At 34.5% G+C, this 21,941-nt stretch overlaps 4 protein-coding genes across 4 annotated transcripts; 3 read left to right on the top strand and 1 right to left on the bottom strand.

Moving 5' to 3' along the window:
* The first annotated feature begins 3,726 nt into the window (after positions 1-3,726).
* Positions 3,727-6,850, top strand: LOC125213587 (putative inactive receptor kinase At4g23740). Its single transcript, XM_048114215.2, has 3 exons — positions 3,727-4,050; positions 4,422-5,690; positions 6,039-6,850. Exons 2-3 carry the CDS (start codon positions 4,484-4,486, stop codon positions 6,692-6,694), a joined length of 1,863 nt encoding a protein of 620 aa, XP_047970172.1. The 5' UTR covers positions 3,727-4,050; positions 4,422-4,483; the 3' UTR covers positions 6,695-6,850.
* A 945-nt stretch (positions 6,851-7,795) lies between these two features.
* On the top strand, positions 7,796-10,836 carry LOC125213586 (ABC transporter F family member 4-like). The gene is made up of 2 exons (XM_048114214.2): positions 7,796-8,011; positions 8,431-10,836. Exon 2 carries the CDS (start codon positions 8,442-8,444, stop codon positions 10,599-10,601), a length of 2,160 nt encoding a protein of 719 aa, XP_047970171.2. The 5' UTR covers positions 7,796-8,011; positions 8,431-8,441; the 3' UTR covers positions 10,602-10,836.
* Positions 10,837-11,668: 832 nt separating this feature from the next.
* LOC125213677 (ubiquitin-conjugating enzyme E2-17 kDa-like) lies at positions 11,669-13,788 on the top strand. Its single transcript, XM_048114347.2, has 5 exons — positions 11,669-11,793; positions 11,876-11,954; positions 12,949-13,076; positions 13,217-13,321; positions 13,407-13,788. The coding sequence occupies exons 2-5, from the start codon at positions 11,885-11,887 to the stop codon at positions 13,548-13,550; spliced, it is 447 nt and encodes a 148-aa protein (XP_047970304.1). The 5' UTR covers positions 11,669-11,793; positions 11,876-11,884; the 3' UTR covers positions 13,551-13,788.
* Positions 13,789-13,942: 154 nt separating this feature from the next.
* On the bottom strand, positions 13,943-16,586 carry LOC125213676 (potassium transporter 26-like). The gene is made up of 6 exons (XM_048114346.2): positions 16,382-16,586; positions 15,829-16,300; positions 15,703-15,753; positions 15,365-15,625; positions 15,211-15,263; positions 13,943-15,148 (listed from the first exon to the last, which is right to left on the bottom strand). The coding sequence occupies exons 1-6, from the start codon at positions 16,505-16,507 to the stop codon at positions 13,976-13,978; spliced, it is 2,136 nt and encodes a 711-aa protein (XP_047970303.1). The 5' UTR covers positions 16,508-16,586; the 3' UTR covers positions 13,943-13,975.
* Between the last annotated feature and the right edge of the window lie 5,355 nt (positions 16,587-21,941).

Below are 21,941 nucleotides of genomic sequence, written 5' to 3'. Positions count from 1 at the left end.
ATGTGATTTATAGGTACCAAAAACGATATAAAATAAAGATCAGGTATCATTTATGTGCGAAAGTGAAAGATAAGGTACCATTTATGTAGTTCAGTCTTTTAGTAAAAATCTAACATTTCACGGACTTATTACACTAGTATTTATTATTATTATAAAATTAATATAAAAAAATAGAATTCACATTCTACTAATTCTTTCAACTCATTTTTTACTATTTTTTTTAAAATTTGTACCAAGTTAACTTGTGATATTTAATGGCGGATAAAGAAAATACTAGTAGTATTATATAAATAGAACGACTAAATAGAACCATTTATAAAAGACGTATTGTCAATACTAATTTGGATCCACACAGAGTCTTGTGTCATATTCATTTTTGATAATACTTATTATTATATATAAATTTATAATACTTGTGCAAATCAAAATGATTACAAAAAAACTTCTTCCTTCATACTAATTATGAAAATTTTTCTGTACGTACGCTAACTTTATATATTTATATACAAAACGGATTATTTATCACAAAGAGATTGATTTTAAAATTTACAATTTTCTCCGTGATAAGCGCCATAAATTCATAAGAGAGAAACAGTGTAAAATACAGCAAACTAAACACTGACTAAACTATTCCGTTTTATGGGTTTAGGGTTTAATTTAACGGTAAAATTTAAATAAACACAAATTAATTTCTTATTTTGTGAAAAGACAACCATTAATATATGTCGATTGAAATCTGAGTTTTAGTAAGTTACTAAAACTTACTATAGTGATTTAGAGACATGATGTCTCCAAGACATAATACCCGTATGGCATTTTGACATAGATATATTTTTTATAATGACTACTTTATCCAATATCATATTAAATGGATACAGATCTAATTAAGTAATATTAAATCAAATTAAATATCTTTATCTAAATGCATATTTGTTGATTTGATTAGAGATAAGCTACAATCATGCTCAAAACTTTTTATATGTTTACATGTCATTTTTTCATGTTAATTTTATACTATATTATTTATTTAAAAATCATGAATTCAGATTATAAATTAGTTATTATAATGCATACTAAATTATTATTTAATAATAAAATAATTTGATAACTTCATATATTATTATTATTTTTTCAAATAAATTTTTATCTAACCAGTTGATAATGTAATTATGAGTTATTTTCTTTTTTTATGTTATACTTTCATAGCCGGTTAATTTTATTATTATTTTTGTTAAATTTCTTATTCAAATTTGAATTGTATGATTAAATAATAGTAGTAGTTATTATGATGAATCATTTATTTGCGTTACCTTTTGTATTTTTGTATTAATTTTCTTAAATTTTATCACATGTAATATTCTTTTTATATTTTGATTGACAAGTACTAGTTAGACCTCAACTCTATAAAATTATGCTTAGAAAATTAACATTATAATGTTTCAAAAATAAAAAATTATTGTATTTTTTAAAACGAAAATAATTGGATGAATCAACTTTTCTCATTTTAGATTATTTAATATATCGTACATCAACTAATTATATTAAGAATTAAGAAAATTAAGAATCGTAGGCTCCAATAATAATATCCTTTTTTTAGTTAGTAATTTTAATATAAGAAAATGAGAAGATTTTAGATATATAGCTTTAAAATGTTAAATATAGGAGTATTAGTTATGAACATGTGATTTTTTTTTGAGTTGTAATTCTAGAAATAATAGTAAAAGTGAAATGCAAAGAATTAATATTAAAATTTTAAAAATTTTAAAATCAAAATTACGTACTCAATTAGTATTAAAATCAAAACTGCATCTCAAATAATTTTAAAATCAAAATTGCATACTCCAAATTTGTTGCTACATGATATAGTAAAATTTCAATATTTAATAAAGAAAAGTAAATATTAATTAGGGTCAATACTAGCATTAACAATGATGTAAAAAAAAAAATTTAAAGTTATTTATATTTTGAAATATAATTTAATTTTTCTTGATACAGTAAATTTAGTTAAGAACTCTATATTTTACAAATAATCAAATTAACCTTATCAAGATCTTAATTAATACTACTTTCATATATAAATGCAGGGACAGCAAAGTACATATACAAAATTTAAATTTAATTTAAAATTAAATGTAAAATAAAATTCTAGAAATAATAGTAAAAATGAAATGTAAAGAATTAATATTAAAATTTTAAAAATTTTAAAATCAAAATTACGTACTCAATTAGTATTAGAATCAAAACTGCATCTCAAATAATTTTAAAATCAAAATTGCATACTCCAAATTTGTTGCTACATGATATAGTAAAATTTCAATATTTAATAAAGAAAAGTAAATATTAATTAGGGTCAATACTAGCATTAACAATGATGTAAAAAAAAAATTTAAAGTTATTTATATTTTGAAATATAATTTAATTTTTCTTGATACAGTAAATTTAGTTAAGAACTCTATATTTTACAATTAATCAAATTAACCTTATCAAGATCTTAATTAATACTACTTCCATATATAAATGCAGGGACAACAAAGTACATATACAAAATTTAAATTTAATTTAAAATTAAATGTAAAATAAAATTACTACTTTAACCTCATTATGTCTTAGACATTATGTCTCCAAAACATTTTTCAATTTACTAATAGTAACGGTAATTGGATTTGGATACCTCATAGCTCAACATAATTACATGCATACGAGCATCTCTAATAAGTAAAGATAAATAAAAGATGTATACCATCTCCTATTTACCTTCTCAAAAAGTGAATATATTCTAGAAATTATTTAACACATTCAAAAGGACAAAAAAGTAGTAATTTCTTAAAATAAAATAAATGTACAAAATACATTAAAAACACAAAAACCTACACAAAATTACGACTTACGTGACTTGTAATTGTTTTATCCGATCATGCAATTTTTTAATACATCTAAAAATAATTTTATCGATCTAAATTATTATTCTAATTTTTAGTAATATCTTAATTTGAATAAATATATACGATGACAGAATGACAAGAAATGAAGAATTAAAAGGTAGTAAATGGTGGGACCATCACTCCAATAATCATTCTCATTAATTTAATTCACTCGTCAAAATAGTGTTATACACGGTACTCTCTCATTATTTATCACTAGTTTTTTTTTTTCTAATGAATCTCATGTTCTATTCACATGTTATTATAAAATTAATTAATATATTTATAAAATAGGCTCACATTTCACTAACTTAATCTATTTTTTTTATACATTTCTTTAAACCCGAACCATATCAATATGTAACGATTAAGAGCATACAAAAGAAATAGTACTATCATTTAAATTTTTAATGATTCAAGAAATTAATTCCGATTGTTAATATTAACCTTATACAGAAGGTCTCCAATAAAACCGTCTAGAAAAAATATTTTAACAATTATGGCATCCAAATTAAGTGGATACAAGTACAATAGCTAAATCAGTAATCAGTTCTCCTGATCTGATTAGTAGTATCACTATCAGGTTCACTTTCTCTCTATAGTAGATATTCAAAATTGAATAAATCTAATTACAGAAAAAATGTTATTAAATCGCCCAAATTGAGAATATTCATCAACTGCAACATTATTGTGAGTAGACATTCAATGTGACATATTTCATCATAAATATTACACCTGAGTAGCCGTCAAAATCAAGCAATTTTCTTCTAGATTTTGTGCTATAGCATGTGCAGATCCCACTCTTCCAGTGCCAATTAAATTCAGATGAGAAAAGAATAATAAACAAAAAAGAAAAAAAACATCTGCTGCTTTGCTTTCTGAACTTACTTTTCCAATCATTAATTTCTCTCAAGCAAGAAAAATCTCCCTTTCCATTCATCACATTTCCACCAACCAACCTCTGTCTCAATCTGTGTTTGGAATCTTCTTCTTACTTGTTTATATTTATATTGCATGTTTTTGTCTCTGCTCTTTTTTCCCATTTGGAATTTCTGCTGGGTTTTGTTTCCATCACAATTCTTGGTTGTTGGGCAGCTGAGTTTGGAAGTTTCTGATCTCTGTATCAGAGGTGAGTGCTTTTTCTTCATGAGGCTTATTAATATTAGTATTATTTTGGATTTGGATGCAATGTTATTGGTTGATGCATGATAGTTTAGAATGATGCTATGAAACAGTGGGGATTTGAAAAAACCCAGAAATAAATTATTGAAATTGGGATTGTTGGTAAAAAGAAAGGGGATGTTTGAAAATGCAGAGTCAAATTAGTCAATGAAGGTGGGAGGAAAAAAGGTCTCTCCATTAGCCTCAAAATTTGTTTCTTGTGTTTGAAAACTATTGGATTTGGTTGTTTACCTAACATTGTTTACCTAGTCATAAATTTAAACTGATCACTGTTTCTCCATAGTACTTAAGCTTGTTTTGCTTTTTCATGATTTGTAGTGATTGGAGAGATTACTTATCCATAGTGTTTGAGGGCTTTATTTGAGTTCTTGGCTGAAGAGATGGGAATCAAGTTGATCCTTTCAGCAATGCTACTATGTGGTACTCTCATGTTATTAGCAAGTGCAGAGCCTGTTGAGGATAAATTCGTTTTGCTCGATTTCATTAGACGCATGAACCATTCGAGAAGTTTGAATTGGGACGAGAGAACCTCTGCTTGCAAAAGCTGGATAGGAATCACTTGCAATCATGATAGTTCAAGAGTCATAGCTGTTAAGTTGCCTTCTGTTGGATTCAAAGGCAGATTTCCTACGAACACTCTTGGCCGACTATCCGCCCTTCAGATCTTGAGTTTGAGATTTAATGGTATAAGTGGTCCTTTCCCTTCTGATATTTTAAAGCTCAGGAATCTGTCTAGTCTTTATCTCGAGTCGAATGATTTTGAGGGTCCATTGCCTTTGGACCTATCTGTTTGGGAAAATCTTTCGGAGCTCAACTTGTCGAATAACAGGTTTAATGGGAGAATCCCGTCTTCAATCTCGAAGCTGACTCATTTGGTAGCTTTGGATCTCGCTAATAACTCTCTTTCCGGTGATGTTCCTGATCTCAGTATCCAAACTCTGCAAGTGTTGGATTTGTCCAACAACAATCTCACCGGAAACGCTTCTCGATATCTAGAAAGATTTCCTAGCTCTGCCTTTTCAGGCAACAATCTTTCATTGCAACCATCTTCTGATTCTTCACCTAAACCTACACAAAAGAGACATTCACTTAAATTCAGTCAGTCAGCCATTCTTGTGATTGTCATTGGCAGTAGCGTGGCGGCCTTTGTGGCAATAGCGTTGCTGTTGGTTGTCGCCAACAGATGGAAGAAAGGCAGCGAGAGTGGGGCGTCACACAAGACAGAGAAATTCGCAAGGCGGATGAGTTCGCAGCACACGCAGGAAGGGGATGGGAGGATGATATTTTTTGAGGACTGTAATCTTGTTTTTGACCTTGAGGACTTGTTGACGGCCTCAGGGGAGGTGCTCGGGAAGGGGACGTTTGGGACTACGTATAAGGCGGCTCTAGAGGATGCGACTACAGTTGCAGTCAAGAGATTGAAGGAAGTCATTGTCGGGAGGAAGGATTTTGAGCAGCAGATGGAGGTTGTTGGGAACGTTAGGCACCCGAACGTGGCTCCTTTGAGGGCTTATTACTACTCCAAGGACGAAAAGCTTATGGTGTATGATTTCTATAATCAGGGAAGCGTCTCTACGCTGCTCCACGGTATGTTACAATTTATTCATTGATCATTTTTCTACGTGTTGTTTGTATTATTTCGCATCTATGGTTCAGCCTCTCTTGATTTTAGCAGAGTTTCATTCTTGATCTTGAATCTTGATCCTTCCTAATAGAAAAATTGTTATGTTTTTTTGTATTGCTAGTTGCTTTTGTAGATTCTTGGCTTTTTTTTCTAGGTTAATGAAACCATTTATGATGCTAAAATGTCTTCTAATGGAGATTAATTCAAGACTATATAACATTGGTTTTGATCTTGCTGTCATGTTAGTCAATCTTTATTAAACAATTCAGAAATTGGCCTCAAATTTGATGCGTTTTGCCATATTTTTGCAGCAAAAAGAGGCGAAAACCGGTCTCCTCTAGACTGGGAAACAAGGTTAAAGATTGGCATTGGCGCAGCACGAGGCATTGCTCACATCCACTCGCTATGTGGGGGGAAGCTCGTTCACGGAAACATAAAATCATCAAATATTTTCCTCAACGCCCAACAGTACGGCTGCGTGAGTGATCTAGGGCTAGCAACGCTGATGAATCCGGCCTCAGCACCCATGGTCCATTCAGGGTATCGGGCCCCGGAGGTGATAGACTCAAGGAAGGCATTGCAAGCATCCGATGTGTATGGTTACGGGGTTTTCTTGCTAGAGCTTCTCACGGGCAAGTCCCCTGTCCACACCTCGGGTGCGGAGGTCACCCACCTCGTGAGGTGGGTGAACTCCGTGGTATGGGAGGAGTGGACGGGTGAGGTGTTCGACGTGGAGCTCCTGAGGTACCCTGACGTGGAGGAGGAGATGTTGTCGATGTTGCAAATAGGGTTGAGCTGCGTGGCGCGGATGCCTGAGGAAAGGCCGAAAATGGAGCAAGTGGTGAAGATGGTCGAGGAGATTAGGGTCGTTGCCACGTGGAATAGCTCGCATGGCGGGACTAGGACTTCGAGTCCGAGTATCACACCACGTGTGAATGAGATCGGATCCTCTTCGTCTACGAACTAGATTCTTGGCAATGTGATTTATTTCCAAGAATTATTATTGATTATGGCTTTGTATGCTAAGAATTGTTATTTGTCCCATTAATTTGTCAATAGGGAGTCATTGGTGGTACATGGTTTTGTTATTGGATTAGATTTGTGTTGTTAAATTTTGTTTTAACGATTGGAGTGGGAGTCGTGGTTCGGATAGTTGTTAAGCTACCAAGACTCTAATCTATCACCTAAAGTCAAAAGTTTATAAGTCTAGTTTGTTTTATTATGAATTAATCTATCACCTAAAGTCAAAAGTCTATAAGTCTAGTTTGTTTTATTATGGAATTAATTCAATGGTTTAAATTTAAGCCTAGATTTCCATTTGTGGAAATGAAAAATGATGGGCCTGGATAAATGATCACAATATCAAATTGGTAAGGGTACATGGGCTCAATCACGTTGTCCACAAAACAATGCCAAGCCCACCAAATAATATTTTTCTTAAAATTCAAAGCATCATGGACATCAAATCTTATTTCTTATATAAAAAAGTTCTCCAATAATATTGCATATCCATATCCATATCCATTACAATTTCAAACACTATGAATATATATATTATGGCTGCAACAAAAATTTTGTAAAATTTGAATTTGGTCATGTCTAATAATGCACTAAATCCGAAAAAGGAGTAGGCATTTAACTCTAATAGTATTCCCAAACTAATTTCATTTTGAATTTTTTAGTAAAATAAACTCCCTATCATTAAGTTTACACTAAAACAAATCTAACTCACTTTTTCAAATTTTGTAAAAGAATTATAATATAAAGAATATTTTTTTAAGTTTAAGTTTAATATTAATGGTTGGAGTAAAATTACTATTTGATGTCTAGTATTTATATTAAAATGAGTTTAAATTTAGTATAAAATAATTGAAATAAAATTATTTTTTAATATGATATATATTTGAAAATAATTTTAGATTTGATATAAATGATTGAAGATATGTTATTTGAAGAAAAAAAAGGGAAACGTGAACTATAGAATATTATTGACATTGAATTAAAGAAAAAAAAAAGGGGAAAAGATGAAATTACATTTAATTTAAAACAAATCAGTGAAAAGTAAAAACAAAAAGGGGAATTACGACCCAAACCAAATTAGCCCTTTTATCCGCTGCCGCCGCGCCATCACCTCTCACCCGCTGCGCCGCCCGCCTCCTATGCTCTGTTGCTGAGTGCCGCATCCCCGAGTCCGCCGCCCTCGTCCCGCAGCTCGCCGATAGTAAGTAGCTACAGCGCTGCTGCCCAGCCTGCCTGTGTCCGCCGATCCTTCAGCCCGATTGAGGTGAACTGATTGTGCCTTTTTCTGATCTTTGTGTGGTTTGATTGCAAGCTGTTTTCTTGAGGGAAATTGGGGGATTCATGAATTGTAGTTAGCGTTTAAAACTGAAAGGAAAAAAAACAGAAAATATCGGGTAATTACCGTAGTTTAATTTGGTGTAAGGTTAGCCCTAAATTAAACTTAATTGGACCTTATGAATTGGTGCCCCAGATTTGTTGACTGGTTGATTGGTGGTTTATTTGGGAATTAGTTGTTTGAGAACTGATGTTTAATTTGTTTTATTTGACAAGGCCGTAGCCGGCTGAAATATAGTACTGTATGTTGATGGTATGAAGGAATTTGGTTCTCATCATGATTCTTTTGTATGATTAGTTATTTGCTAATTAAGCTTCATTTGTTGGTTTTTAATTGTGGTTGATTAGCCATTGTCGAAATGGGTAAGAAGAAATCAGATGAGTCTGCTGCTGGTACAAAGTCCAAGCAGGGGGCTAAGGAGAAGTTCTCGGTGACTGAATTACTCGCGAGCATGGATGCAAAACCTGATAAACCTAAGAAAGCAAGTGCCTCCACTAGCAAACCCAAGCCAAAAGCTGCTCCTAAAACCTCGTCTTATATTGATGGTATAGATCTTCCTTCATCTGATGAAGAGGAAGATGTTTTGGGCGCAGATGAAGAGGCACGTCTGAATGAGGTAAACAGCCGCAGAAATATTGCAAAGCCTATTGACACAGGTCTAACTGACAAAGAGTTAAAGAAGCGTGGAAAGAAAGATGTGCTTGTAGCTCAGGCTGCAGAGGTAGCCAAAAAGGAGGCACTCAAGGATGACCGTGATGCATTTACTGTTGTAATTGGTAGCCGGGCATCCGTACTTGATGGCGAAAATGATGCTGATGCCAATGTGAAAGATATAACAGTTGAAAACTTCTCTGTTGCTGCTCGGGGGAAAGAACTCTTGAAGAATACTTCAGTGAAAATTTCCCATGGGAAGAGATATGGGTTGGTAGGGCCCAATGGAATGGGTAAATCTACCCTGTTAAAGCTTCTTGCTTGGAGAAAGATACCCGTGCCCAAAAATATTGATGTACTTTTGGTAGAACAAGAGGTCGTTGGTGATGATAGAACAGCTCTTGAAGCTGTTGTTTCAGCTAACGAAGAACTTGTCAAACTTCGACAAGAAGTTGCTTCTTTGCAGGATGCCTCGACTATGTCCACTGGTGATGGTGAGGAAGATGGCGATGAAGGGAATGATGTGGGAGAGAAGCTGACTGAATTGTATGAGAAGTTGCAGTTGATGGGATCAGATGCTGCTGAGGCACAAGCTTCTAAAATTCTTGCTGGGCTGGGTTTTACCAAAGATATGCAGGGTCGAGCAACACGGTCCTTTAGTGGTGGTTGGAGAATGAGAATTTCATTGGCCAGAGCACTTTTTGTTCAGCCTACTTTGTTGCTATTGGATGAACCTACAAATCATCTGGACCTCAGGGCTGTTCTCTGGTTGGAAGAATACTTATGCAGGTGGAAGAAAACTCTTATTGTTGTCTCACACGACCGGGATTTTCTAAATACTGTTTGCAACGAGATTATTCATCTGCATGACTTGAAGCTTCACCTTTATCGTGGAAATTTTGATGATTTTGAAGGTGGATATGAGCAGCGCCGCAAAGAGGCGAATAAGAAGAGTGAGGCTTATGAAAAGCAGCTGAGAAATGCGAAGAGATCTGGCAGTCGAACTCAGCAGGAGAAGGTCAAGGATCGAGCCAAATTTAATGCTGCCAAGGAAGCCTCAAAGAGCAAGAGTAAAGGTAAGGTTGATGAGGATGAGCCCGTACCTGAGGCACCACGGAAATGGAAGGATTACACAGTGGAGTTCCATTTCCCTGAGCCTACCGAGCTAACACCACCACTTATGCAACTACTGGAAGTTAGCTTTAGCTATCCAAATCGTGAGGACTTCAGGCTGTCTAATGTGGATGTCGGCATTGATATGGGGACTCGTGTAGCAATTGTCGGACCCAATGGAGCTGGAAAATCAACCTTGCTCAACCTTCTCGCTGGAGATTTGGTTCCAACTGAGGGTGAGGTGAGGAGAAGTCAGAAGTTGAGGATAGGTAGATACTCGCAGCACTTTGTGGATCTCCTGACAATGGATGAAACACCGGTTCAGTATCTGCTTCGCCTACATCCAGAACAAGAAGGGCTCAGCAAGCAGGAGGCTGTCCGGGCAAAGCTGGGAAAGTTTGGACTTCCCAGCCACAACCATCTGACTCCTATTGCAAAACTATCTGGTGGGCAGAAGGCGCGCGTGGTTTTCACTTCCATATCCATGTCTAAGCCGCATATTCTACTGTTGGATGAGCCGACCAACCATTTAGACATGCAAAGTATAGATGCATTGGCAGATGCGCTTGATGAGTTCACTGGAGGCGTTGTTCTTGTGAGCCACGACTCAAGGCTTATATCACGCGTTTGTCAGGATGAAGAAAAGAGCCAGATATGGGTGGTCGAAAACGGAACTGTTGAGGCTTTCCCTGATTCATTTGAAGATTACAAGGATGAGCTTGTCAAGGAAATCAGGGCCGAGGTTGACGATTGATTGGTTCGCAATAGCTTCGAGTTATTTAAACATAAAAAGACCATATTTTTACTTCCATGATTTGCGTTTATTTGGTGAAAGTAGTAATAGTGAGTGTATTTTTTGACACTGTAAGAGGAGCTTGATCATTTTGAGGGTACAGATATGACCTGATTACATTTATTTGTAATTTACTATATTTTCAAAATTTCGGTTATTGGTTATTAATCAAAACTATTAAATTGCACCTTTCTTATATTTTGAATTATTTTATTGATATTAAATAATGCAATTACTGTTTACAGTTAGAATAATAATACAGTAAATGAAACCCCAAAATCCAATTTGAGGAATAATGCAAAGTATTATTGTAACAATGATAATGTCACAATGACTGCATATACTTATGTAGTAGGAGTAGAAAATTAAAAATCATTATCCAACTCCAGTAAGATTCCAGCGAGAATCCCCACTTGAGCCTACTATAATAAACCTAATAAAAATGTAATATTATTATTCGATAATAATAGAGTAATATGCAAGTGGGATTATATTATTAGTAACTCAAAGCTACAAGTTGGATTGAAGAACAAATGAACAATAATACAGTACTTTTCTCTCAACTACATATTTCTTCCCCCTAATATGAATTTGTAAAGTAAAAAATAAAAATAGCATGATCATGAATTCTTGATGCAGCTGCTTTATATGCTTATAATTATATCTCTTGGAAATGTTAGAATATATTATATTTATTTAATAACATACACGGTAATAGCTATTATGATTTATTGAACAATTTTCTTACTAGTTCAGAAATTTCACCTTTTTCATTATTAAACCCAAATTCATCTTAGAATTATGCTATACACAATGCATAAATTGTTAGCCATCATCAGAATAAACGGTTGTCATAAAGTTGTTCCACCAAAGAAAATCTAATTAATTTATAATATCTGTACTTATTAACATAATTTTGTTACCCAAAATATTGAAGAGAAAACATTAAAAAAATTAAGCAATAATGGAAAATAGAGTACTTGCGTTATTACTGAAAAAGTAAACTTTATTTAAAAAAGGGAAATTATAAATGTGAAATTATTCATCGCTTTGATTCTCAATCATCCCTATAAAAGTCATCTCATCACTCAACAAACAATTTCTCTGCAATTTCATTTTCGTCGTAGGCAGGAGGATCCAATCTTTGTATCAGGTACAATTTCAACCGGTCTCTCTCCAATTCTTTCTATCTTTCTGAGAAAATTTAGATCTGGATTGTTTTTGGCGGATCACAGGAATCGCTTATGGCTTCAAAGCGGATCTTGAAGGAGCTCAAGGATCTCCAAAAGGATCCTCCTACCTCTTGCAGTGCTGGTACGTGTTACTGCATTTTATTAAAAGTTTAATTGGAAACTCGTCATAAAAGATTTGATTTTTAATTTCTGTATGTGAATGTGATTTTTATATTTATCCTGCTTTTGTATTGGGTTCTAGTAATTTGTTTGAGGTTTTTCCTGTGGGCCTATATGATTATTCTGAGGTATTTTCTTTCGTGTTGTGATTAGGGGATTTTGGTGGTTTTTATAAAGGCAATTTTGGTGGTTTCCTTGATTTTTTTTTTTCAGTTTTGAGTTGGGTAAAAAATCCATTTTGTTAAAGTAAAAGGTTGGATTGTAATCTATCTTGTTGGATATGATTTCTTCTTCGATTTTAAGAACCTGCATTAAGATGAGATTGTATGTGGAGGGCACATTATCTCTTCTGTCTGCACTGGAATGTTTGCATTTGAATTTGAAGAGTGATAACTGATTTGGGTGGGTTGAGGATCTTGGCCATGGCCGTCCCTGCCTTGCCACAAACTACAAGATATCAAGTTGTTAACAAAGTTTTAATTTGATGAACTACTTTTTTTATCATCATGCAATAGCTGGCTCCATTTCTGATGAAATCCGTTAGTTTAGCATCTGATTTGGACTATAACATGGCTAAATTCTTTAAAAAGCTGTGCGGGCGTCATTTTGTATTTTTTTTGCAAGATCTGTTCTTTCTGTAGTACTTATTCTTCATTGCTATTCACAAATTTCTTGTTCTAGGTTAGTTGTATGACTTGTATTGGAAACGGTATCATAGAAGGTAGATCGGCATTGGGTTTCTCAGGCATTGAACTACCTATTTTCTCTAACATCCTCTCCATTATCCCTCTTTATTAATTTGCTAATGTTATTGGTATTTTGTGCCAGTGCTTTTTTCATGCTGACCCATTCAATGACTATTATGTATCATTTGTAGTCTTTACCATTGAAAATTCAAAGTCAACCCCAAGATTTCTAAATGTGTGGTTTGCTTTTCCATTCTTTGTAATTGGCAGGTCCTGTCGCTGAGGACATGTTTCATTGGCAAGCTACAATCATGGGTCCTCCAGATAGTCCATATGCAGGAGGGGTTTTCTTAGTTACCATTCATTTCCCACCGGACTACCCTTTCAAGCCTCCTAAGGTATTGATTGATTTCATCTTTCTTAGGTTTATTGCTTATTTCTGAAGGGTCATATCTCATTCACCATCTCTTGACACTTGAGGCCTCTTTGCCAATTATGATTAGCTCGTCTGACATATTCTGCTCGACGAATTCTGCAGGTTGCTTTCAGGACCAAAGTTTTCCACCCAAATATAAACAGCAACGGAAGCATATGTCTTGACATATTGAAGGAGCAGTGGAGCCCAGCCCTAACTATCTCCAAGGTTCATATGTTTTATGTCTAATCCACCACAATCTTTTTCTCAATAAAATCCAAACAAATTGCTAAAGAGTTTGTTTTTGCTTCAGGTGTTGCTTTCCATATGTTCTCTGCTGACAGACCCAAATCCCGATGATCCATTGGTTCCTGAGATTGCCCATATGTATAAAACTGACAGGACCAAGTATGAGACCACTGCAAGGAGCTGGACTCAGAAATATGCCATGGGCTAACCTTGAATTTGTGTGGACGAATGTGGTTGGCCCTTTTACCTTTGAACATTTTGCTTTTTACATTTTATGTATTAAATAGTGTAATCCATCTTTGAAGTCCTAAATTTGGACTACATAGAGGTCCAAGAATTCCCCTAGAGTAAAAATGACCAGACACATTGTTTTCAAGCTATTTGTATGTGTAGTTCATCTATCAAATGCTTTCTCTATAATTGATATTATGTGCTTGTTATCTCAACTCCCCCATTATTGTTATTCCATTTGTTTGGCTGCAAACTTGTTTCTGAATTTTAAAAGCAGACAGTGACAGAAAATACACTTTTATTTCATGTCTGAATGAATGGTCCCAGATATTGCATCTTTACATGGCTAGAACTATCTCTGCTGGAGCTAGTAACCTATCTGGTCCATACTGAAGTCTGGCTTCAGATCTCGTACAACATCCCGACCTGCAGCGTTGCGTTGGACGGTGTCCGAACTGCTGAAAACGCAGGGATGCTGTTCTTTTGCAGAAACCTATACAGATAATCTATGGTGAATCGTGAAAGCATACTGCTCTTCTTGTCTGCCTTGAGAATAGTCCTTCCGGTAACGAACTCTATCCCTTTCTGCATCGAACTCTGAATCTTGTGCTTCTCACCAGTACCGTCGGTCAGCTCAAGGAGCTTTGCGGCTATGGAATCAGCATAGTTGGCTCCGTCGATGTCCTCTGCGTCCTTGTACCCGAACTGGATCAAACACCGGTACACCCCGTTGCTTCCCAGTTTTCCCACATGGAGACGCTCCTCGGGTGAGACGGTTTTGATTGGTAGAGTCCTGATGGTGACGACCACCATGATCTCACGCACCGAGTTCATGTGGCGGATGATGGGCGGAAGGCCGTGGACGAGATCGGTGAAGAAGAAACAGACCCCTGGAGTCCGGTAGATGCTGGATAATGCCTCGTCGAGTTCTGTCACGCTCATCTTGTTCTCGGCCTCGTATGTCGTCTTCTTGCTCCTTCCGTACGTCCACGACATCATCACGGTCATGAAGAGAACCGATATGGCGAACGGAACCCATCCTCCTTGCGGTATCTTCCTCAGCAAGGAAGTCATGAATGCGCCCTCCATCAAAACGTACGGCACCAAGAATCCCAACACGGCAACCACATTCGTCTTCCATATCACCAGCATCACGAGACTCGTGAGAAACGTGGTGATCATCATGACCCATATCACCACCACGCCGTACGCATTGGCGAGCTCGACTCCACCTTTGAATCCGACGACGAGCGCCACCGTGAGGATAAGTAGAATGTAGTTGATCTCAGGGGAGTAGACCTGGCCTTGGTGCTTAGAGGATGTGTGGATTATGTTGACCCTGGGGAAGCACCCGAGCGCCAGCGACTGCTTCACGATGGAGAAGCACGCGGAGATCATAGACTGGCTTGCAACAACTGCAGCTAGCGTGGAGATAACGAACATCGGCCAGTAAACTGGATTCGGAAGAGAACTGTAGTAGGCGTCAGTGATGTTCTCAGGGTGCTTCACTAGGTAAGCCGTTTCGCCAGCGTACGTCACTATGAGTGACGGATAAACCACGAAAGAGAAGCCCAGCTGCAAGACCAAACCACATATTAGATGATGAGAAATTCATGAAAAGAATGTTTTCTCTTTACCTGAATAGCCCTTTTGTTAAAGTGCCCCAAATCTGCAAACATAGCCTCAGCTCCTATTAACATCAAAATCAGTACTTATTAATTATTATTATTACATCTTTTGATTGTAACTTGGGAAGTGTTTTGGATGTCTGAAAGACACACAGACACACACCTGTGATGCTCAAGAAGACTGCTCCGAGGAGATCCCACGCAGTCTTGCCGTTGGCGATGAAGAACTTAACGATGTAATGTGGCGACACGGCTTTGAGAATGGAGGGGTCATACTTGAAAATGTTGTAAACACCAATTGAAACATTGGTGGCAAACCAAATCAACATGATTGGAGAAAACAAGAAGCTGACTTTGCTAGTTCCACATCGTTGGAATACAAACAAGGCTACTAAAAGAACTACAGATATCCACACCACATGCTCTGCAATAAAACAAAGCAATTTTTTATCAAAAAAAGTTGTTTTCTTGATTAAATGAAGAATAGTTTTCTCCGCAAACCTTGTGTGATCTTCGATGATCGTGACTGAATTCCTTGAAGAGCTGAAAGAACTAATCACACAAAAATTATTAAATAACATTTTCCTATGCATAATACTATGAAAATGAGTTGTTACTTGTTAGTACCACAAGTTGCAGGGGTAAGAGCTCCATCTCCAATAACCATGCAAGTTCCGAGGAGGACGATGACGGTGAGGAAATTCTGAGCAGAAGAGCTTCTCTCGAGAAATTCCTTGGCCCTAGTGGAGAGAGGGCTCCGGCCCCCGGTGTAATAGGTCATGGCGGAATCCGATTCTAGTTTGGTGTTGTGGATGGTGAATTTGGTGTTGAAGTGGACGTGTCGGCAGATGTAGGAATAGATGGCGAAGGTACCGCCTTCGCCATGATCGTTGGCATGCAGCACGATGAACACGTACTTGACCAACACGAGAGATGTGAGAGTCCATATAATGAGGCTTAGGGTTCCCAAAAGATCGTCTTCACTCAGATTAGTGAAGCTGGTCGCGGAGAAAACGTTGACCGGAGAAGTTCCCAAGTCGCCGTACACTACTCCAAGAGATTGGTAGGCCAAAACCATGCTCTCCCAATTTGAATATACCTATAACCATAAAACACTCAAATTCGTCTGAGACTAACGAGAATGATGCTCACATAAAGTAAATAATGTTTGAAATTATACCTTTTCTCTTTGGGGAGGTTGATAAGTTTTAGAGAAACTCATAGTTGTATCAATATCAGCTTCTACTTCGATCTGTGTGCCGGTGCCGGAGATGTCTCCACCACCATTTTCGGGGTCGGAGTTCATGATAGTGTACGACTTGTTATGACACACAGAACCTCTTCTTGTTAAATAGAACCAGTTTTCATTTATTTTTTGGCCGATTATTTATGCATTAATATACTACAGAACAAAGAATTTTCAGACACAAACAGACATTTACTGTAAATTTAGAGCAGGCAAAACGTGAGAAAGCTATCCTACATTATCAATACGTCCAGCTACAGTATACAATTACAAATTCATCTGTTTGTGCGTCCATTTTAATTATGTAAAATTTTCTAGATTTTCGTTAGCCAAAACGTGCAAATATATCCCAAAGTTATTTCAATTCTATTTGAATTATCGACTTCAGTTATTCAAATTATAAGAAAAATATTCATGTCTATTTTCGGGTATAAAATTGCAGGCTGTGCGTATCTAAAATAACATGGAATTACAAAAAATATGCACGTCAATAGATGAAAATAGAATTAAAATGGCGAAAGTAACATTATCCTTTTCTTTATCTAAGTAGTAGAATTATAATTTTCTTGGACGTTCTTTCTTCTTTCAGGCATATGACGCGCGAAAGTAATTTGTTTATTTTGCCTTTTCTTTATCCAACAAGAAAAATTCTAATTTTCTTGGACGTTTACTTCAACTTGCCTCTTGCAGCTTACACTTCACTATACATATACTAGTATATCTCTTCGCTTACGTAGCACTACTAAAAGCCAGCTTTAAAAACAACAAATTAATAAACTTGTACTCGACACATATTATATGGGGTCTCACTAGAATTAATCAGAGAATAAGACCTATATATTATGATCTATTGCATCATAAAATAAATGGTGAAGATCGAAAGTTAGTAGTAATATCTTTAAACCATTTATATGTAATGTAATGCATGTAATGCACGTGTTCGAAGTTCTTTTAACACACATATGTATATAAGACACTAACTTGGGACTTGGGTGCTCTGAGCTCATATGCGCTCACCAATTATGTCCAATAATAATGACATTAATTTATTTGGATGATTAACTATTAATCATGGTAGTTAAGTATTAACCATGGTAGTTATGTTTTAATTACAGTATTAAATGGAAGAACATTCCTATCTGTAACTATATACATCAACTGCTCCAATAGTTAGTCGGTTCTTAATTATTTATTGGACTTGTACTATCTTCATCTGATAATTCATTATTTTAGTCCCAACTGTTATGATAAGGCGTAAGAAATGTTCTATTATCCAATCCTAGTCCGGTTTTAAGAAATGTTGTATTCATAAATTGAATCTAATAGATCACAAAGTGATCAGTATCTTGAACTGTTTTGTAATAAAGAAAAGAAGAGCCTTATCAATCATTTTGTCATCAGGCTATAATCGAAATAGAAAAATAATAAAAGAAAAAAAATGACGATGACACCGAATTTATTACATATTGCACCTTGTGCTTTTAAGAGGATCCATCATCTATGTACGGAGTTATATTAAAATAAATAAATTAATGTCTCATTTACCATGTCCCACCATTAAATTCACTATGTGCTTGTTATGCTATAATCATAATAAACATATACTCAAAAAACAGAAAATTTAGAAAGAATATACCCTACTTTTGACTTCATATACTCTAATGATCAATTTTATTAATAAAAGTAACATTAAATTTTAAAAAGTAATTTTATAGCCTAATTAGGTATAGTAAAACTTTGATAGAAAGTATTGCATTCAACCAAAATTTGTAAATAATGGTGGCGTTCGGTTGTCATGACTAATAATCATGAGACTATCCATCTAGGATTAAGTTGTGTGATTATTTTAGTTGGAGGGGAGATGCTATGACTAATTATCATGAGACTATCCATCTATGATTAAGTTGAGGAGATTAATCTTATGAACCAAACATAATACATATTTAATCATGAGATTTAGTCTTGCCAACCGAACACCCTCAATGCATAAAAAAAAAAAGCCTACAAAAACTGAACTTAGAAGAAAATTACTATAAAAAGGTGAATCAGTTGATTCCTTTGGGAGACTAAAATTATACATATCTCAATTATTTAGAGTAATTAATTAATCTAGTCTTACCTAATTAATTTGCACGTATTCTTCCTTAAAGCCGATTTCATTGGACAGAATCACAGAACCAACAATTATTGTCGATATATGATTGTTTGTTTTAGTTTTCACACTTTTCTGCTTTTTGTTGGTGCAATGACCGAAGACTCAAATGTCAAATCATTTAATTAGTTTTTTTTCTTTTTAGATTATTTTTATGGGTCGATTTGCTCATTGAATTAGGATTTCAATCAACTTGGTCTTAAACAAATGAACTATTTTAAACATATTTTGGTGGATCGGTTGGATTTGTTACTTGAATCTGGAGTTTAGGGTAATATGAGTTACGAAATTGATTAGATTTTGTAACCTGTTTAGATTGCGTTTGTCATATTTTTCACATAAAAACCAACGCAATTCATAATCTAACATATACTCCCTCTTAAATTATGCATATAACAATATCTTAAAACTCGTTCTATCAAATTAAAAGTGATAAATTTTTCTTTGGGACAGAAGGAATATAACTACATTTGATTTTCTTGTTAAATGACAGAACTGAGAATACATTGTCGATGTGATGAATTTTTATAAAAATTCTATGTGGAATGATAAATTAGAAACGTAAAATGAAGGATAAGAAATAAAATCCCACAAAAATTAATTTGATCTGGCCCATGTTTCTAGCGTCATCAGCCCATCTTCTTTGTAGGGTATATCAGCCCACTATAAATATAAATAGACAAAATCAATTGCGCCTATATTGGTTGAATCCAATAACCCAATTAATAAAAATGTTTCGTTTCGTTTTCGGATTAAAATGTTTGAGTTGATAAAATAGAATACCACCCAAAAAAGGAGTTGAATTTGGCGTGAAGTGAGAAAAGCTAAGTGATGGGTCACTAATTTGCCGAAAGCTCAACACTAGGAATCCAAAATTGCCAATTCAACAAAACATGATGTGATTATTTCATGATGATCCGAAAGTGAATCTTGTGGGCCTGCTTAAACTCTTATTATAAACAATGATGTTGACTCTCTTCTCTTATACTACATTATTTAGTGATTTTCATTGTAATTTAGAGCTATTAAAACATGTTAAGTTTGATATATACTTTACTTTAATTGCATAGTATGTTTTTTCCTATAATTGTTGAGTCAAGTCTATACTATACTTTGGGAAAAAAATATTATCCTTTTATGATTTCTCATTTTGATAAGGAAGTAGTAATAGTACTTGGCCGACAGGCAAAAAAGAAGTTCGCATTTTAAGCCACAATTTAAGTACGACAACCTAAAGTTTCTAATTTAATTTGTCGAATAATATATTAGAAATTTTTAAACGTCGTTAATTGATTGCGAGATGATAACGTTGAGAAATTGACAAAAATTTGAAGGATTTCAGCAAAAAGAATGTTGGAAAAGCTAAAGTCGCATGTCTCCGCAACTTTTGACTTCGCAAACATACACTTGTAGCATGGAATTGTTAGCTGGATATAAAATTGAAATGCTTAATAAATGAATAAATAATAATGTTCGATACCAATCTTAGATATATACATGAATATTGACTTCTTCTTGCGCTCTTATGGAGGAGTAGCTACTAGCTAGTAGTATTTTCTTATGAATAGAAAGTGCTCAAACTACAAAGAAAATGTTGAGTATAAGTTATTATAAAGACAAAAGTAAACATGAGTCAAGTAAGAAACAATACACAAGCAAAGACCGTAGGAGTTAGGACACTTACGAATGAGAAAAGGCCAAAAGTTGCACCTAAATCAATCACAATTAAAACTAAGGTGAAGGAGAAATTTGGACATCAAACTCCTAAGGTGAGATCCGAGACGCTAAAAGAGTAATTGTCTTGAACTTCCAATCTTTTATAAAAATATGATTTTCATATCTTGGCTAAACCATGCAAAAGCAATATTGAATAGCAATATTAGGAGTAATAAACAACGCCTCTTCTACATAAAATAACACGCGTGGATTTGTAATTAAAGGTCCACATATAAAGCATAACCTATTAAGATATAGTATGTAAAGCCCACTAATAAGTAACACACTAATACACTACTTTTACATAACAATGCAACGACATTCCTATTTTGGCGGCTTGCCTTTTTGTCGCTGCTTTTTCGCATTTTTATTTTAAAACAATTTTCTTTAATTATGCCTATGGCCTTTACATTTAGTCACATTTTGATATGCTATAACATATTATGCAGTTTTTTCTCTACAACACTAAAAATTAAACATCTCACGTAAATTTCACTGAAAAGATCAGAGTTGCAATTTGCAAGGAAAAGTAATTTGGCCTAAAAAGTTAGTGGCTGCAGGAGACAATTGAAATTACCAACAGTGGGTATAATATAGTCGTGCCTAAGAAAACCAAGAGTTTACCATGGAAAAAAACATGACTAAGTAAAAATAAAATTAGTGGTTAATATCAAAATCTAAGTACTTATGGCATGATGATCGTCACTTGTTAGCACAGTGACAAAAATTCTCAGAGACAAAAATTACGAGCAACTAAGTGATAATGTATAGAAACAGTTCAGAGTAACGAAATCAATGTATAGATACAAGAAAATGTCTGATCCAGAAGCATTTCAAACAGTGGACGGACAAAAGAAGACAATGCGAAGGAGAAATATGATTTGTTCAAACTATTTCTTGGTGAAGTAATATTTCGTATAATAGAAAAGATATTAATGAGTTACATATAAATAATTGATGGGAAAATAAAATGTAGAGCCAATGTTTATGTGACCACCGCAAATAGGTGGACATGGTCGAGCCCACTCCAAACTCGACTAGTAATGTATATATATATATATATAGTGATTTAAAACCATGTGACAAGCTATGATTTGTGCAGATTTTTGGATTATGATTAGCAATCAATATGAAACAGCAGCATGTTTCACACGCTTTCACGTTTCGGCTTCAGTCAATCTATTGTGACTGCTCTTTTAAAAGGGGTCTTCAAATTAAACATGTGTCCTCTGCTCTCTGCCTTTGTGTTTTTTTACCATTCAAAGACATTTTTATAATTTAAAATTGATACTATAATAGATAAATTATAAATTTAATTCAGTTCAAAAAATATAATTTTATGTATATTATCAAGAATTTTATGTGCTATCAACTTAATTGCTTACGTGTTTTACTTTATTACTATGTGGATATTGATGTAATTGTAATTAATCATGTTCATACATATACAGGATGGATTAAAATTAAAAATTCGGGTATATTATGATAATTAACATGAGAATATTTGTATTGCCATATAAATTAGTTTTGTTTTGTTTCGCCTTCATGATTCAAACTCACATCTACATTCATTCAGACTCAAACTCACGCTTGCATGCATATATTCATTTAACAATGAGATAAGTT

Source organism: Salvia hispanica, chromosome 3 (assembly GCF_029641045.1).
Source record: "Salvia hispanica isolate PSC_SH4W2 chromosome 3, Shi_PSC_v1, whole genome shotgun sequence".
Taxonomy (NCBI): domain Eukaryota; kingdom Viridiplantae; phylum Streptophyta; class Magnoliopsida; order Lamiales; family Lamiaceae; genus Salvia; species Salvia hispanica.
Note: the sequence above shows the minus strand (reverse complement) of the source record. Positions and strands in the feature narration are given on the sequence as shown.

What these genes read in the sequence shown, in the direction of transcription:
- LOC125213587 (XM_048114215.2), top strand. Translation starts at nt 4,484, where the DNA reads ATGGGAATCAAGTTGATCCTTTCAGCAATGCTACTATGTGGTACTCTC. An exon ending in CGTCTCTACGCTGCTCCACG is followed by an intron (nt 5,691 to 6,038) that starts GTATGTTACAAT and finishes ATATTTTTGCAG; the next exon opens with CAAAAAGAGGCGAAAACCGG.
- LOC125213676 (XM_048114346.2), bottom strand. Translation starts at nt 16,507, where the DNA reads ATGAACTCCGACCCCGAAAATGGTGGTGGAGACATCTCCGGCACCGGC. An exon ending in AACCTCCCCAAAGAGAAAAG is followed by an intron (nt 16,301 to 16,381) that starts GTATAATTTCAA and finishes TTATGGTTATAG; the next exon opens with GTATATTCAAATTGGGAGAG. An exon ending in ATCATCGAAGATCACACAAG is followed by an intron (nt 15,626 to 15,702) that starts GTTTGCGGAGAA and finishes GTTTTATTGCAG; the next exon opens with AGCATGTGGTGTGGATATCT.
- LOC125213586 (XM_048114214.2), top strand. Translation starts at nt 8,442, where the DNA reads ATGGGTAAGAAGAAATCAGATGAGTCTGCTGCTGGTACAAAGTCCAAG.
- LOC125213677 (XM_048114347.2), top strand. Translation starts at nt 11,885, where the DNA reads ATGGCTTCAAAGCGGATCTTGAAGGAGCTCAAGGATCTCCAAAAGGAT. An exon ending in TCCTACCTCTTGCAGTGCTG is followed by an intron (nt 11,955 to 12,948) that starts GTACGTGTTACT and finishes TGTAATTGGCAG; the next exon opens with GTCCTGTCGCTGAGGACATG. An exon ending in CAGCCCTAACTATCTCCAAG is followed by an intron (nt 13,322 to 13,406) that starts GTTCATATGTTT and finishes TTTTTGCTTCAG; the next exon opens with GTGTTGCTTTCCATATGTTC.